This window comes from Sphaerodactylus townsendi, linkage group LG13 (assembly GCF_021028975.2).
Source record: "Sphaerodactylus townsendi isolate TG3544 linkage group LG13, MPM_Stown_v2.3, whole genome shotgun sequence".
Classification (NCBI taxonomy): domain Eukaryota; kingdom Metazoa; phylum Chordata; class Lepidosauria; order Squamata; family Sphaerodactylidae; genus Sphaerodactylus; species Sphaerodactylus townsendi.
Window position 1 is genome coordinate 44,880,718 of NC_059437.1, and position 14,142 is coordinate 44,894,859.

Sequence of the window (14,142 nt, forward strand, 5' to 3'; positions counted from 1 at the left end):
GCAAAGAAGGGACTCAGCGTGCTAAGATACAATGCAGATTGTAATTAGCCTGCTTAGCTGTTATATAATGTCTTTTGAACAAGCACTGGTATCTAGTCTATACTAGACTTACATTTTCGGTGGCAGACTGTCAAAACAATTTACGAATCTGATTGCTAGACTGCCAGTGCCTTTTATTGTGTGGCAGAGTCTCTTAATGGTTTTGTGGTCGTCTAGCCTTTCAAAACTGTGCAAATATGGAACACATTACTGATTTGTGTGTTTTTCCCCTTTCCTCTCCCCACTACTGATTGAGTCAGCTGGAGGATTTGAACTTATTTAAAGTAGATTTGGTCAAATAACGTGTGCTGTGATGGGCCGGCTCCTGACTTTCCTGCCTTGTGTTTCATGTGGTTTTGTGGGGAAAATCTTTTATGCGGCTGAGGTGACAGCAAGGCCGAGGCAGTGATTGCAGCCAGCATTTGGAGTCCAGGAATGAGGATTTTTGACAGCCCCCAGATCTTGCACTTATACATATATTCTAGGTTGATTCACAGGCAAAAAACATGTCGATGAATATTTAATAATACAAGAAGAAAAGTTTGGAGTTTTACCTCGCCTTTCTGCCAAGTAAAGGGACTCAAGGTGGCCTACAAACTCCTTTCCTTTCTCCTCCCAACAGACACTTTGTGAAATAGGTGGGGCTGAGAGAGTTCTGAAGAACTGTGACTAGCCCAAGGTCACCCAACAGGCTTAATATACAGGAACAGGGAAACAAATCCAGCTCACCAGAGAAGAGTCTGTGACTCACATGGGGAATCAAATGCGGTTCTCCAGAACGTCCGCCTACTCTTAACCACTACACCATCCTGGTGGAGAGCAGAACAGCATATGTTCTTCCACAAAGTCACCTTACAAATAATCAGAACCCCCCCACGATTAAGGAACGCTGTTCAAAAGGCCAATATTCTTCATTCAAAAATCCACAGTCTGTTATGGTGTGGCCTTGAATCTGGTTGAGTGTGTGTTGTATGTGATTTATATGTTGGGCTGTATCCAGACTCAATTTTCCAAAAGTAAAATAGCACGTTCCTCCGCGCTCCCTTGGTAGGGTATAACTCCCTATACTCCACCTTCCAAAGCAGGAAATATCTCCAGGGGAAGTGGAGTAAATGTTTTAACTAAATTAAAAAAGCAATTGATGTAGCCTGGAGATCAGCTAAAAATTAGCAATACCCGCTGAGAAAAACTACCAAAACCACAGTTACACAAAAACGTATTACCTGTATACGATAAATCAAATCTAACCATTTTCAAATGTTGCCAAGTAAGGACTTGGATTTTTTGTGATATTTTGGACAGGAGGAACATTTGGACTTGAAGGTAGTGATTATGAACTACGTAGGTGCAGAGTCAGTGTGTGGGCCCGATTTATGAACTGTGTTTACATCTGAAAAAAGAAACAAGACGTGCTTCTTAGACTTGATTTATTGTATACAGCGAATACATCTTTGTGTAACCTTGGTTTTGGGTTCTGGCATTGCTAGTTATATTTGTATCAACCCCTCTTTTTTAACAACACATAATTTTTTTCTCACCTGAGGTCAGCAACCCTACCCATAAGCTATTGCAATGTCAACTAATTTCTGCAGAGAGAGGGTACCTCTCCAAGCTGGGAACGGTCTGCTGCCGACTGATGGGCTGCGCCTACAGGACCAAGGATGGAGCATTCGGCCGTTGGGGGTTTCCCAGGCTGTGTGGCATTTCAGAATGCCCAGCAACATTGCTGCTAACATGTCACCTGCATCTATGGCTGGCATCTTCAGAGGCATGTCCCTGGGAGAGGCGTTTCTCCCCTCCGCCCCGTGTGGCGTGACAGTGCGGTGGGGGTCTGTGCTCCCCTCGCAGGGGAGTCGGCCACATTTGCATGCGTCTGAGTGCAATTCATGTCCAGTTGCATTGGCAAACACATGCACAACTGCATTTCTTCCAAGGTCGGGGGCTCCTCTCCCTCGCCCGCCCTGGTTGGAACTGGTGGCTGAAGCACCCAGCGGCGGTGGAGAGGGGGGGTAGAAGAGCGCGCTTCCAGGGGAGGGGAGGCGCGCGGGTGCGCAAAGCTGCGCGCGGGAAGGGCCGCTGCTGGGCCAGGGCATGGCTCTGATTGGCTGCGAGCGGTGGGCCGGGCTTGGTGGCGTCCCGCCCCCTTTCTCCCCGGTCTCTTTTCCCCTCCCTCCCCCTCTCCCTCTCCGGCCGGGCTGGCGATTGCAGCAGCAGCAGGAGTCGCTCCGCCTGAGGCGCGCCTGGCGAGGGGAGCCCTTTTGCAGGCGACGAAGGTGCAGCCGCAGCCGGCCGGGAGGGGGACGGCTGTGGCGGGGAAGCGAGGAGGGTCGCCTCGCGAGGAAGCCGCTTCTGGGGCCGGGCGAGGGCAGCCGGGCGAGGTTTGCACCATGAGCACCACGGGCATGCGGTACAAAAGCAAGCTGCCCAACCCAGGTAAGGCGAGGATGCGCTGGCGGGCGAGGTGCGGGGCTGGGGCTGCATTGCTCTCTTCTCATCTCTCTCTCTCTTTATCCCCTTCCCTTCTCCTGGATCTCCTCCTGGGCATCGCTGTCTGCTCCCGAATGGCTCCCTTGCAGAAGAAAAACAGGTAAAGCGGATCTCTTGTTCTTTTTAGCTCTGTCTTGCCACCCCAATTGGAAGGCAGTGGGGAGGGCGGGAGGGGAAGCCGGCTGGGGCTGCTGAAATCCAGGGTGCCCTCGCTTCCTCGCACCGACGCTTGCAGGATGGGGGCTGCTGAGGGAGGGTGGCGTGCATTTGGTCTGGATAGCTCCTGCGGGCGATTTGGGCAGGGCAGAACCGCTTTCCTGGCTAAAAACCTCTGGATGGACGGATCACGTGCTGGCCTGCCCTCTGTCTTTCTGGTCCATGGGGCCCTGGTGACGGGGATCCTCCCCTGTCATTCTGGGGATGCTCCGAGGCCTTGGCAGGGCCAACTCGGCAGCAGCAGCAGCAGCAGCTGCTTTGGTATTAGAAGCACGTTCCGGCTCACCCCCTTCGCTTCCTTGTTTATGATCTGCCCCTCTCCTCTCCGGCATCCCTCTTTCGCAGGGAGAGACATCTGTCTGGGTTGCGTGTGCACTTACTCTCTGGAGATAGGTCTGTTTGCCTTCAGGTTGGAAAGGGGTGATGTAATTAGGTGCCACCGGTAGGGATTTTCTGCCCTGGACTGTTTGTGTCCATCCAAGAAAGCGAATTCAGCTCGGAGAGTGTCAGCAGCCATAGCAGATGGGTTTTCGGCGTGTGGTGTTCTCCAGCGGGCAGAGGGATCTGGTTTAATGATGGGAAGCGTTTTTCATTCTGTCTCCTAAGAACGGTCAGCATCTGCGCAGGGAGGGTACGAGGGCTGCGCTTGAATGCTCAGTTGGCGTGAATCATCCCTGATAGGAAAGACAGCAGCCGGGGTTAAAGGGATGAGCCGGCCGTAGGAGGGGATCAGTGGACAGAGAATACAGAAAAGCCACGGAAATAAATGAAACTTGGGATTGTTTGTCAGAGACATGGGATGTGCGTGTCTGTGACGATAAGGATTTTCCTTTTGCACAGAACTCTCAGCTTCTGCGTAGGCAGTAAATGGGACTGTTTGAATTCCCGGTGATGCGAATCAGGCCGATGGAAGATACAAGGCCAGAGTCGGAGTAGGGAGCCTGTGGACGCTCGCTGAGTTGGCTGTTGTAGGTTTTCCAGGTTGTGTGGCCATGATCTGGCATCTTCAGAGGCATAAGAAATTTTTCTCTCCGTGGCAGGGAGAGAAGCGCAGCTTACCATGAAGATGCCAGCCTATGTTAGCTGCAAAAACTACCAGGCCACAGTCACGCAACCCGGAAAACCCACAACGCTTGATTCCAGCTGCGAAAGCCTTCAACAATGCTGGCTGAGTTATTACTGACTAGTCTGGAATGGGTTCCTCCTATCTTTTAGGTAAACAATAAGTTCAGCAATTTGTACCCTGGGGAGTGTTATGAGGTCTCTGTTCCCCATCTGTAACTTGGGAATTGTAGTGATTGGCCTCAAAGAACTGTGGCAATTGTATATTTGTGTATAGGTGGTTTAGATTTACTGGATTAGCCAGTCCATATGAGCATGTGCAATGATGAGTATAAGATCATTTTGAATATATGAATTTGCCAACCTCGCCTTTCTTTCCCATTCGCCAGTGGCTTGAATAGACTGTATTTTCATGAGCCTTTTCTGTCGTTTGCAACTGCCTCATTCATTCTAAGCCTTCCATTTCTAATATGTTTGATGTCTACCTTTGTGCTGTTCGGGAATAGAACCTGAAGCTATTGAGAACACTAAAACTATGCAAGATAAATGCATCTCCATGTTCTAGGGTTGCAGCTCGCTTCTTAGCTTTCTAGATCCTGACAAGTCGAGCCAAGTGATATATTGGCCTGGAGAGATGTGTCACAGGTCTTGCGGGCAACGTGGGATAGTCCCTTCAAAAGTTTTGGAAGCCTCAGGGATGCGGGTCCAGAGGAATGGAATGTGGTGTAGAGAGCCAGCGTGGTGTAGTGGTTAAGAGCAGGTGCACTCTAATCTGGAGAACCGGGTTTGATTCCCTACACCTCAGTGGCAGAGGCTTATCTGGTGAGCTAGATTAGCTTGTGCACTCCAACACATGCCAGATGGGTGACCTTGGGCTAGTCACAGTTCTTCAGAGCTCCCTCAAGCCCACCTACCTCACAGTGCATTTGTTGTGAGGGAGGAAGGGAAAGGAGTTTGTAAGCCCTTTTGAGTCTCCTTACAGGAGAGAAAGGGAGGATATAAATCAAACTCTTCTTCTTTTACATGCTGCATCTTCTCGTTTCAGTTTGCGGTGTTTGCAGTTAAAGGGTCTGGGGAATAATCATCAGTCTCTGTCAATGATCTTGGGCCAGATGTAGGTTTGACTTGCTATGTGGTGTCAAACTTGAGGCCCTCCAGATGTTCATGAACTACAATTCCCATCAGTCCCTCTCAACATGAGCATTGGCTATACTGGCAAGGGCTGATGGGAATTGTAGTTCATGAACATTTGGAGGGCCACGAGTTTGACACCTCTGTAAAAAATCACATGGACTGTTTATTGGCTGAGTTGGATGCTCGAGGGGGCAGGGGCAGTGACTCTGAGCCTGGGGTCCCCCAGCTCAGTTCCTGGCATCTCCAGTTGGTGGTAGATACTGGGAAAGACCTTTTTTTCTGGCCTGGGAGCTCGGAGAGATGCCGCCAGTTGGAGCAGACAACACCAAGCCTGATGGACCAAGGGTCTGACTTGAGAATAAGTCAGCTTTGTGTGTGCTTCGGCAGCAGCTGATAGGCAGTGTCTGCCTTGTGGGAAAGGATGTGTGTCTGTCTTGTGATCATCCGCTGAAGATGAGATCAGCACACTTGAGGCAGGGGGGAAAGTGTTGTGAAGACCTAGGGCAGCAGCGAGAAGACTGCCTTGAGAAATAACCCGGTTAAAGACCCCAAAGGACCCGTCCCCACGGGAGGCTGTCAGCTGCATCTCTGCATGGACAAAATGATGAAAGAGGCTTGTCACACTTTGGTGCCTGTCCAGCATATTATGTCAGGTGCATGAAGCATTACGTTGAGTTGGCAGAGACGTAGATGCCCAAAATTACAGCAGCAGGAGTGCTGAGGGAGCTATTACAAAAGGAAACTGAAGGGCCCAATTTCCCCATGACAAGGTGTGTTGAATTGCATTGCCGAGCATAGGTGAAATCCTGCACAACTGATTGGTCCGCCTGGCCAACACACAAAAACCTGCCCATCCCCTCAACCAGCCTCCACTTGGGGGGGTGGGGGGTGGATCTTTTTTTTTCTATATCATGACTTCAAGTCAGATTGGAGCATTCAGATCACACCCAGCGTAGAGATTCAGCACAGTAATCTACCCTCTGGAGAGGCTGTATGTTGCATCTCTGTGTGAGCCATGCAAAAGAGTTTGGATTTGTACCTTGCTTTTCTCTACCATAAGACTCAGACTTACAAACTCCTTCCTTGAGAATTCCAAAGAACTGTGACTAGCCCAAGGTCACCCAGAAGACTTCGTTTGTGTGTAAGAACGTGGAAACACATGCAGTTCACCAGATTAGAGTCTGTTGCTCATGTGGAGGAATGGAGAATCAAACTTTCTCCATATTAGAGTCCACTGTTCTTAACCATTATACCACACTGGTGTACCTCCAGATCAGTGACTCATGCAGAAACACCAAGTGGCCTCTGCTGCTGACTAATTTACCATTGTAAAAGTAGGTCTGTTCGGATGTAAGAGTAAAGCATACTCTGAGGTTTAACTCTGAATAAAAATTACCTTGGGTTGTAAGAGTTTTGACAGGCATCAGCCTTGATAGTGATCAGACAATGGCTGATATTGCTCACATCCCTGACACTATGCAGACCTCTGTCTGACTGGGAGACTGGTTGGGAACCCTCTGTGTCTTGCACTATGAGGAATGTTAAGACTCTGGCTATGGAAGCATGGGTTCAGGTTTCAAACAAACAACGCTAGTGCTTTGCTTCAGTTCCCCAGCTGTAAAATGGGAGTCAACAATCAGTCACCAAGAACTGTTGTGAGCTATGTATTGTCAACGGCCAGATTCAACTGGTTGTGGTGGGTTTTCCGGGCTGTGTGGCCGTGGTCTGGTGGTTCTTGTTCCTAACGTTTCGCCTGCATCTGTGGCTGGCATCTTCAGAGGTGTATCGCAGAGGTGCATCACTGACACAGTGTGTAACAGACTTCCCTCTGTGATACACCTCTGAAGATGCCAGCCACAGATGCAGGCGAAACGTTAGGAACAAGAACCACCAGACCACGGCCACACAGCCCGGAAAACCCACCACTACCTGTTGTGAACTATGTTTACATTTGTGAATAGGTGGTGTAGATTTTCTGTGCAACATCTAACCAGTATCCTCAACAGATGAGAAAGTTCAATTAGAAGGGTTTTTAATCATTTTGAATATATAAGTTAACTTACTTTACCATCACAAAAAGAAAGTTAAACCCAAAAGTTCAGCTAGGCTTGGAGGCTAAGCTGTCTTTTCTTGGGCACAGTTTTCTTCTTTTGTGGAGATGGACCCCCGCTACGGACCACGTTCTTCTTGCACCAATCACTTTTTGAATTCTTAAATGACACTGACCTGACCTGAGTGGAAGTACCTAGCACAAGGGGAATTCACTTGGCAGCGGAAGAGTGCCTACGCAGCGGAAAAAGATACAGTGCAAAGTAGGAATGATGCTTAGGATTCCCGTATGTCTCTTCTTGTTTCCAGCTGTTGGTACTATGGAATCATCTATATCGGGGTAGGGAACCTGCAGCTCGAGAGCTGCATGCGGCTCTTCTGCCCTTGCACTGCGGCTCCACGAGCCGAGCCTCCGGCTTCATCCTTGCCCGTCCTGCAGGCAGCAGGGCGGGCGCACCAATTGCCCGTGGCCGGCTGGGCAGTGCCGCAGGCTTCCCCTCTCGCCCACCCCGTTCGAGCGGGGCGGGCGCTTTCCCGGCAGCCGGCAAGGCCAAGCCACTGGCCCCATCCTTGCCCGCCCTGCAGGCAGCAGGGTGGGCGCATCCATGCGCTTCTCAGAATGAGTGGAGTAAAAGGTAAAAAAACCCAATATATACAGTGTTATCTTTATTTTAAATGTCAAAAATTATTTGCGGCTCCAAGTGTTTTCTTTTCTCGTGGAAAACGGGTCCAAATGGCTCTTTGAGTGTTAAAGGTTCCCTACCCCTGATCTATATGCACAGAGTTCAACTGTAAGAAGGAGGAACAATTAGGCAGGCATGCTGGCTCGGACTGAACAGTGCTGTGAGCAGAATGCGAATTCCCTGTGCATTTCCCCTGTTTTGTCTCATGAGTAACACCGTTACACGAGAAAACTAAAAGTCAATCCAGAGATGTTCTTCCACGTGTGCAAACAGAAGTCTTTGAGCCACAATTTTTTGGCTGTCAAGTTGCAGCCAACATATAATGACCTCAGAGGGTTTTCAGGGGAAGAGACAGTCAGAGGTGGTTTGCCACTGCGTGCACTTATGTAGCAACCCTGGTATTCCTTGGTGGGCTCCCTGCTGAGCTACCCTGCTTAGCTGCTGAGATCTGACAAGATCAGGCTAGCTGGGCAATCCAGGTCGATGTGAATTGCTACGAAAGCTTCTTAAACGGTTGCATGAACTTCTGCAACCCCTTTGCGGAATGCCATGTGTGGCTATTTTACTTCTCGTCGTGCTTGTTTGCACCCAACCCTTTTAAACTTGTATTCTGACAGCCATTGTGTACTCATGCACAACTGGTACATCTCTTCCTACGTATCCAGACTGCTGTGTTTGCATCTTTTCAAACTTAGAATTATATCAGCTGTCTAGTATTTTGCATATAGTGTTTTTGCAGTGTCTTATGGGGCTTTGTCTTATGGGGCTAGCTTTTGGACAAGCAAGAAGAAATAATGAGGACGCTAAATTTATTCTTAATTCGGTAGTAAAAATAATGTGTTTCTTGAACAGTCGTTTCAGAGCCGTGATGCAGGGTGGAAAAAGGCTGTAATAGCAAACTTTCTTCCGCTCAGGTTTTTTGTGTGTGTGTGAAATAGTTTCCATGGCTACAAAAGCCATGTTATTTCATTGATGCAATTAATTCCTCAACAGATCAATACTACCAGTACCAACATGATACCAATATAATACCAGCAAAGCTGATTAGTTTAAAAGTTGTGGTTAACTTGATTTTAGCTACATTAATTATGTTTTATTGATCCTTCTCTTCAAATATTTTAGTTCAATACTTGGCTACTGGGGAGGGGGGGACTGAGATACCTGTTTTGAACTATGAAATAAACTATGAAATTAACCATCTATACATCTTTAACAAGTTTTATTTCCGAACTATAAGTAATGTTTAATTTATAGCTAGTAAAGAACACTTACTAAAGAAGAATTTGAACACAACTGATTTCAGGGTATTAGAAAAATGTCCAGAAAACTGGGGTAACAGAAACCATTTTTGTGTCTTGTCTTATTTGTTATTACAGAATTAGGAGATTATTCAGCTGTGTTGTTCGTTTAACTTATAAGTAAATTATAGACAGCCAAGAATGTAATGGGATCTGGATTCTTGATTCAGTTTTAAAATGCTTTCCCATAGAACTCTCTCTTTCGCTGTCCTTGTTGATATTGGTATGCAGCATCTCGTTTCTAGGTGAACATCGGTCACACTGTCTATATCCATTGAGGCTGTGGAACTCCTTGCAACAGGGATAGTGTTCTGCCTACTAGTGTTAGTGACAACAGGAGTTTCGATGTGATAGTAAACGTTTTTGGACAGACCTGGCTTAGATCTATAAATATGTGTACACAAATCACAAGACAGTAAAAGCAAAAAGAAAGAAATACGAGGAGAAGAAAAATGGAGTCACTTGGTGACTTGGCATGGCAGAATTAACTTGCAATGTTGGTGGATGTCAGATGGAAGGGAAGGGCTTTGTAAAAAGCATAGTGATATGTAAGCATTGGATGTAATTTTCAACACTGAATTAAAAACAAAGGATGTGAGAAATGCCCAGAGAATAGGATGGATTGGGGCTGCTAAGCTGTAAAAGCAAGAAGCATAGGTATTAATTAAAGCAGTGACCCTCCCTTGCCTTTCTGCTGACCTGACAGGTCTTCAAAGTGGTTCCCCATGCTCAGAGATGATGTGTCTCTGGTACTGCAATAGAAACATCTATCATGCCCTGGTTATAAACTTCTCAGTGACGTTAATGACCAAAGGGAACTATCTATTTTTACAGCACATGTTTACAGCTAAACCCTCATGGCCTTTTTAAAAATGATTTTCTGGAGGAGGGGGGAGTTTAAACTGGAGAATGGGTGGTACAGTGTGGAGTTATTTAACCCTTTCCCTTCTCACTTTTTTCTTTGCTCCAGACCTTCCTCCATAGCATTCCAAAGTCTAACATATATATTGTTGAAGGCTTTCATAGCTGAAATCAATTGGCTGTTGTGGGTTTTTCAGACTGTGTGGCTGTAGTCTGGTGATTCTAGATCCTAACATTTCACCTGCATCTGTGGCTGGCATCTTTAGAGGCATGTCACAATAAGATGTGTTTCTCTCCATGGCACAAAAAAAGTACTTTTGAAAACTCACGGGGTGAGGGAGAATGATCAGGGCAGAGAACCAATCAGCAGGGAGAATGGTTATCAGTGCAAACTTAAGGATAGTTACTCCAGTCTAAGCAGATTAATTTATCTTGGGCCATTTACTATCTTCCAATTACATGTTTATCCTGCTGCAAGCGACAGCCGTTCAGATACTTAAAGAGAACAGTCGTGTCCCTCCTCAACCTCCTCTTCTCCAGACTGAACGTTCCAGAGTCCCTCAGCCTTGTTCTCTTTGCTACTGTGTTATACCAGAAGAAGAAGAGTTTGGATTTATATCCCCCTTTTCTCTTCTGCAAGGAGACTCAAAGGGGCTTACAATCTCCTTGCCCTTCTCCCTTCACAACAAACACCCTGTGAGGTGGGTGGGGCTGAGAGAGCTCAGAAGAACTGTGACTAGCCCAAGGTCACCCAGCTGGCGTGTGTGGGGGTGCACAGGCTAATCTGAATTCCCCAGATAAGCCTCCACAGCTCAAACCCGGTTCCTCCAGATTAGATACATGAGCTCTTAACCTCCTACGCCACTGCTGCTCCCTATGCCAGCTGCTAGTTAGCTCCTGAGAGTATACGACTGCCATGCTGGGTCAGACTTATGGTCGGTTGAGTGTAGTCGCCATGTATGAATACCAGCCAGAAGACGTGATCTTTTTAACCTGAACAGTTTTATCTCCTCTGCATCATTCTGGTGTCCTTCAGGAGAAATGTCAGTGCCCAATTCTGCTTGCCTAGTGGTAATGTGAGAGCCAGCCCATAGTAGCCCAGGCCTACAATGGAGTGGGGCTGGTACCTTGCAAAGAATCATGAAATCGTTTCTCTAAGAATATGCTTAGTGATGTTGGTGAAGAGGGAAACTCTGCTTTTGCATCCTGGACTGTAGCTAGGCAACGCCGAGCCTTACAACCCGCCATTCAAGAAAGAAATCTTAGCTGTGTTTAAGAATGTGCTGTATGTGCATGCATGTTTATGTGGAATTCAAAGCCTGGGATTGCAAAGGACAGCCTCACAAAGGCAGCATTTCTTGGAAACCACCTTGCTAGTAGAGGAAGAGCAAATCTGAACTGCTGAAGAACAAATAGAATCTAAGCTGCCGAAATGAGAGTAAACCTCAACAAATGTACCTTCGCGTTCAATTCATATTATATACTTTCTTATATATGTTAGGAACCCTGTAAGACAGTTTCTTCTTCTACTTCTTCATGAAATGTGAAGCTGGGAAGAGTTTGCAATACTGGGATGGGGGAAGGCATAATCAGGGAAGGCGAATCTTTCACCTCACTTAGCATGGTGCAGGATGGTTTTCTCTAATACTTCTTGCCAGCCATTTTGTTTTCTTACTCCTCCCTTCCCCGCAACAAGATGGTGATGTGAGGGCAGGAAATACAACTTCTTGTCCTCACTCTGATGGGGCTTCAGGATGTCTCCAAATCACAAACCAGTGGGATATAGCTGCAGCATCTTAAGCATCTTTAAAACATGGCAAACTGAAGGCATGAAGCATGTTCCATCATATTGCAGCAATCCTTCCTATCCTCGTTCAGGTATCTTATAGTTTGTTGTTTGGTCTTGTGTTGGTGGCTTTGAGTCCCTCAATTCTGTCTCTGTTGTGAGATCATGAAGTGGCTTCAGGTAAACATCTCCCCCCCCATATATATTTTTATCCCAGTTTTCATCTGGAGGGCCTAGGATGTTTCCCTTCCTCACTTTACCCTCACAATTACCCTGTGAGGTAGGTTAGGCTGAGAGAGGTGATAGCTCAGGGTCGCACAGCGAGCTTCGTAGTAAAGGGAGGATTTGAACCAGAGTCTTCCACATCCTAGTCTGACCACTACACCATTCTGACTTTCTCATCCACTTTCCCTCGTGTGCAATATGGAGCAATATGAACAAGATTCTTGCAGGATTATAGCACTATAATATATGTAAAGTGTTTGGAGTGCTGTGAAGGGTAAATTTATGTATGTACTATAATTATTGAATTTCAGTTGTGCAGAAGTGAGGAAATTTAGGGCAAGGCCCAGCGCTTCTGGTTTTATGGACACAGATCAGTCCCTGTGAACAGACAGCATTGCACAGTCTTTAGAGCACCGGTGTCAAACTCGTGGCCCTCCAGATGTCATGGACTACAGTTCCCATCATCCCCTGCCAGTCCATAACATCTGGAGGGCCGTGAGTTTGACAACTGTGCTTTAGAGAGTCAGACTAGGATCTGGAGACCCCAGTTTGAATTCCCATCCTACCACGGAACCTCACCAGGTAAGCCTGGGCCAGTTGCTTTCAGTCTCTGCCTAGCCTACCTCACGGAGTGGTGGTTGTAAGGGTAAAACAGAGGAGGGGGAATAATGCTGTTGTCAGCTGCATTGGGTCCCTGCTGTGGAAACATGTGGAGCTTAAATGTCTAAAATGAAAATAAACACCAACTCAAAATGCATTTGCTGTTGACATGGCTGCTTGAATGCTGCCTGACAGAAATGCCAATTTGAGCCTACTGATTTAATATGTATGTTTTGGCCATGCCCCTCTGTACTTTGGAAAGAAATGCTTTGATAAATGAGGTGACTGGCTGTGCTCTACCTTAAGTTCCCAAAATACTTTTTTTGTTGTGATAAATGGGGTGTGAACTTTGTGCGTTAAGGACGGCTTGCTTCACTTTGCTGAATGCATGTCAAAATGGAACAACATGGACTTATCTGCTGAATTTATGACAAAATGGAACAGAGAAGTTCAAAAATATATTTAAATCTTGCCACAGCGCCAGGAGGTCAGGAGGCTTTGCCTGCTTCTCCAGAGTTCGTTGCATAAACCTTATATTGTTGAGTAGGTATCAAGAGCATGTGGCACAATCTGGGAATCCAGTTTTCCTAATTGGTTTGGCTGGTGTGTGGCCTATTCCCCCCCCCCCCCCTCTGCTTTGTGATTAGGCCGGGGGCTGCCTCTATATTTGGAGAACTCATATGTGTGTTTCATTCGAGACCCACCTGCTCTCTGCGACTGCAAACCATAGAATCCAAGGCCTTCCTTGTGGGAGCCATCTGTGAAGCTGTCTGTTATGTGTCTTATCCCAAAAATTGGTCTTGTGGGCTGAATAAATCTTAAGTCATGGACTTGTCTGACTTGTAATATTAGTGCAAATATGAATATCTGTGCACACGCACACGACTTTTCATAACCTGGCTTGAGTAAGTAGGTGCGTACATAAAAGTGTCGTGACGTGGCTTTCAAGGCAAATGAGAAATAGAAGCGGTTTGCCATTGGCTCCCTCTACAGAGTCTTCCTTAATGGTGTCCCATCCAAGTAGCGACCCTACTTAGCTTCCAAGATCTGGCGAGATCGAGCTATACCATGTTCCTTTCCTCCTAGCAAGTAGGAACCTACCAAATATTTATATTCTTCTTTTTCATATGCAATACATGTCCAAAGCAGGTTACACTCCAATCTATCTGTCTTTATTCTGCATGTCCTCTGAGCAATTCAGAGTGACATACAAGGTTCCCCCCTGTTTTATCCTCACAATAACCCAGAGAGCTCGGGGGGGCTTCGGGAAAGTGACAGGTCCCATGAGCTTCATAGTCAAACAGGGATGTGAAATTGTCTCTTGAACCCTAGAGAACAGCTCTTTCATGCTCCCTTTTTGGACCTGCTGCTAGGACATGTATATTGGGAACAAGGACTGTATGCCTCCTTTGTAGGTGCACTGAGAGAAACAAATATGGCAAGGCAGGGTCTCTTGGTGGACACAGATCCTCTTTGGTTTGGTCTTCGCTAGAGTACCCCTGTTGTTCAACTAGTGCTTTCTGTCCCCAGTCCTCTTGGGGTTTCTTGCCCACAATTCTAGCCTTGAATAAATCGGGTGCCACCTCTTCCTGCCACGTGACTCTGATGTCACATGACTTCCTATCCCCCTTTTGCTTTTCTGTGGATCTTGTGCTTGGTATGCCCTGAGTCTAGAAAGAATGAAGAACCCCTAATTTAGACA

General features: G+C 46.9%; 1 protein-coding gene across 1 annotated transcript in view; it reads left to right on the forward strand.

Moving 5' to 3' along the window:
- The first annotated feature begins 2,203 nt into the window (after positions 1-2,203).
- The window catches only part of SEPTIN5 (septin 5), an 85,352-nt gene continuing 73,413 nt past the window's right edge, over positions 2,204-14,142 (forward strand). Inside the window, exons 1-2 of the mRNA XM_048513743.1 lie at positions 2,204-2,472; positions 2,616-2,626. Coding sequence (XP_048369700.1) covers positions 2,427-2,472; positions 2,616-2,626 — 57 coding nt within the window. The 5' untranslated portion in view covers positions 2,204-2,426. The remainder of the gene's footprint in view (positions 2,473-2,615; positions 2,627-14,142) is intronic.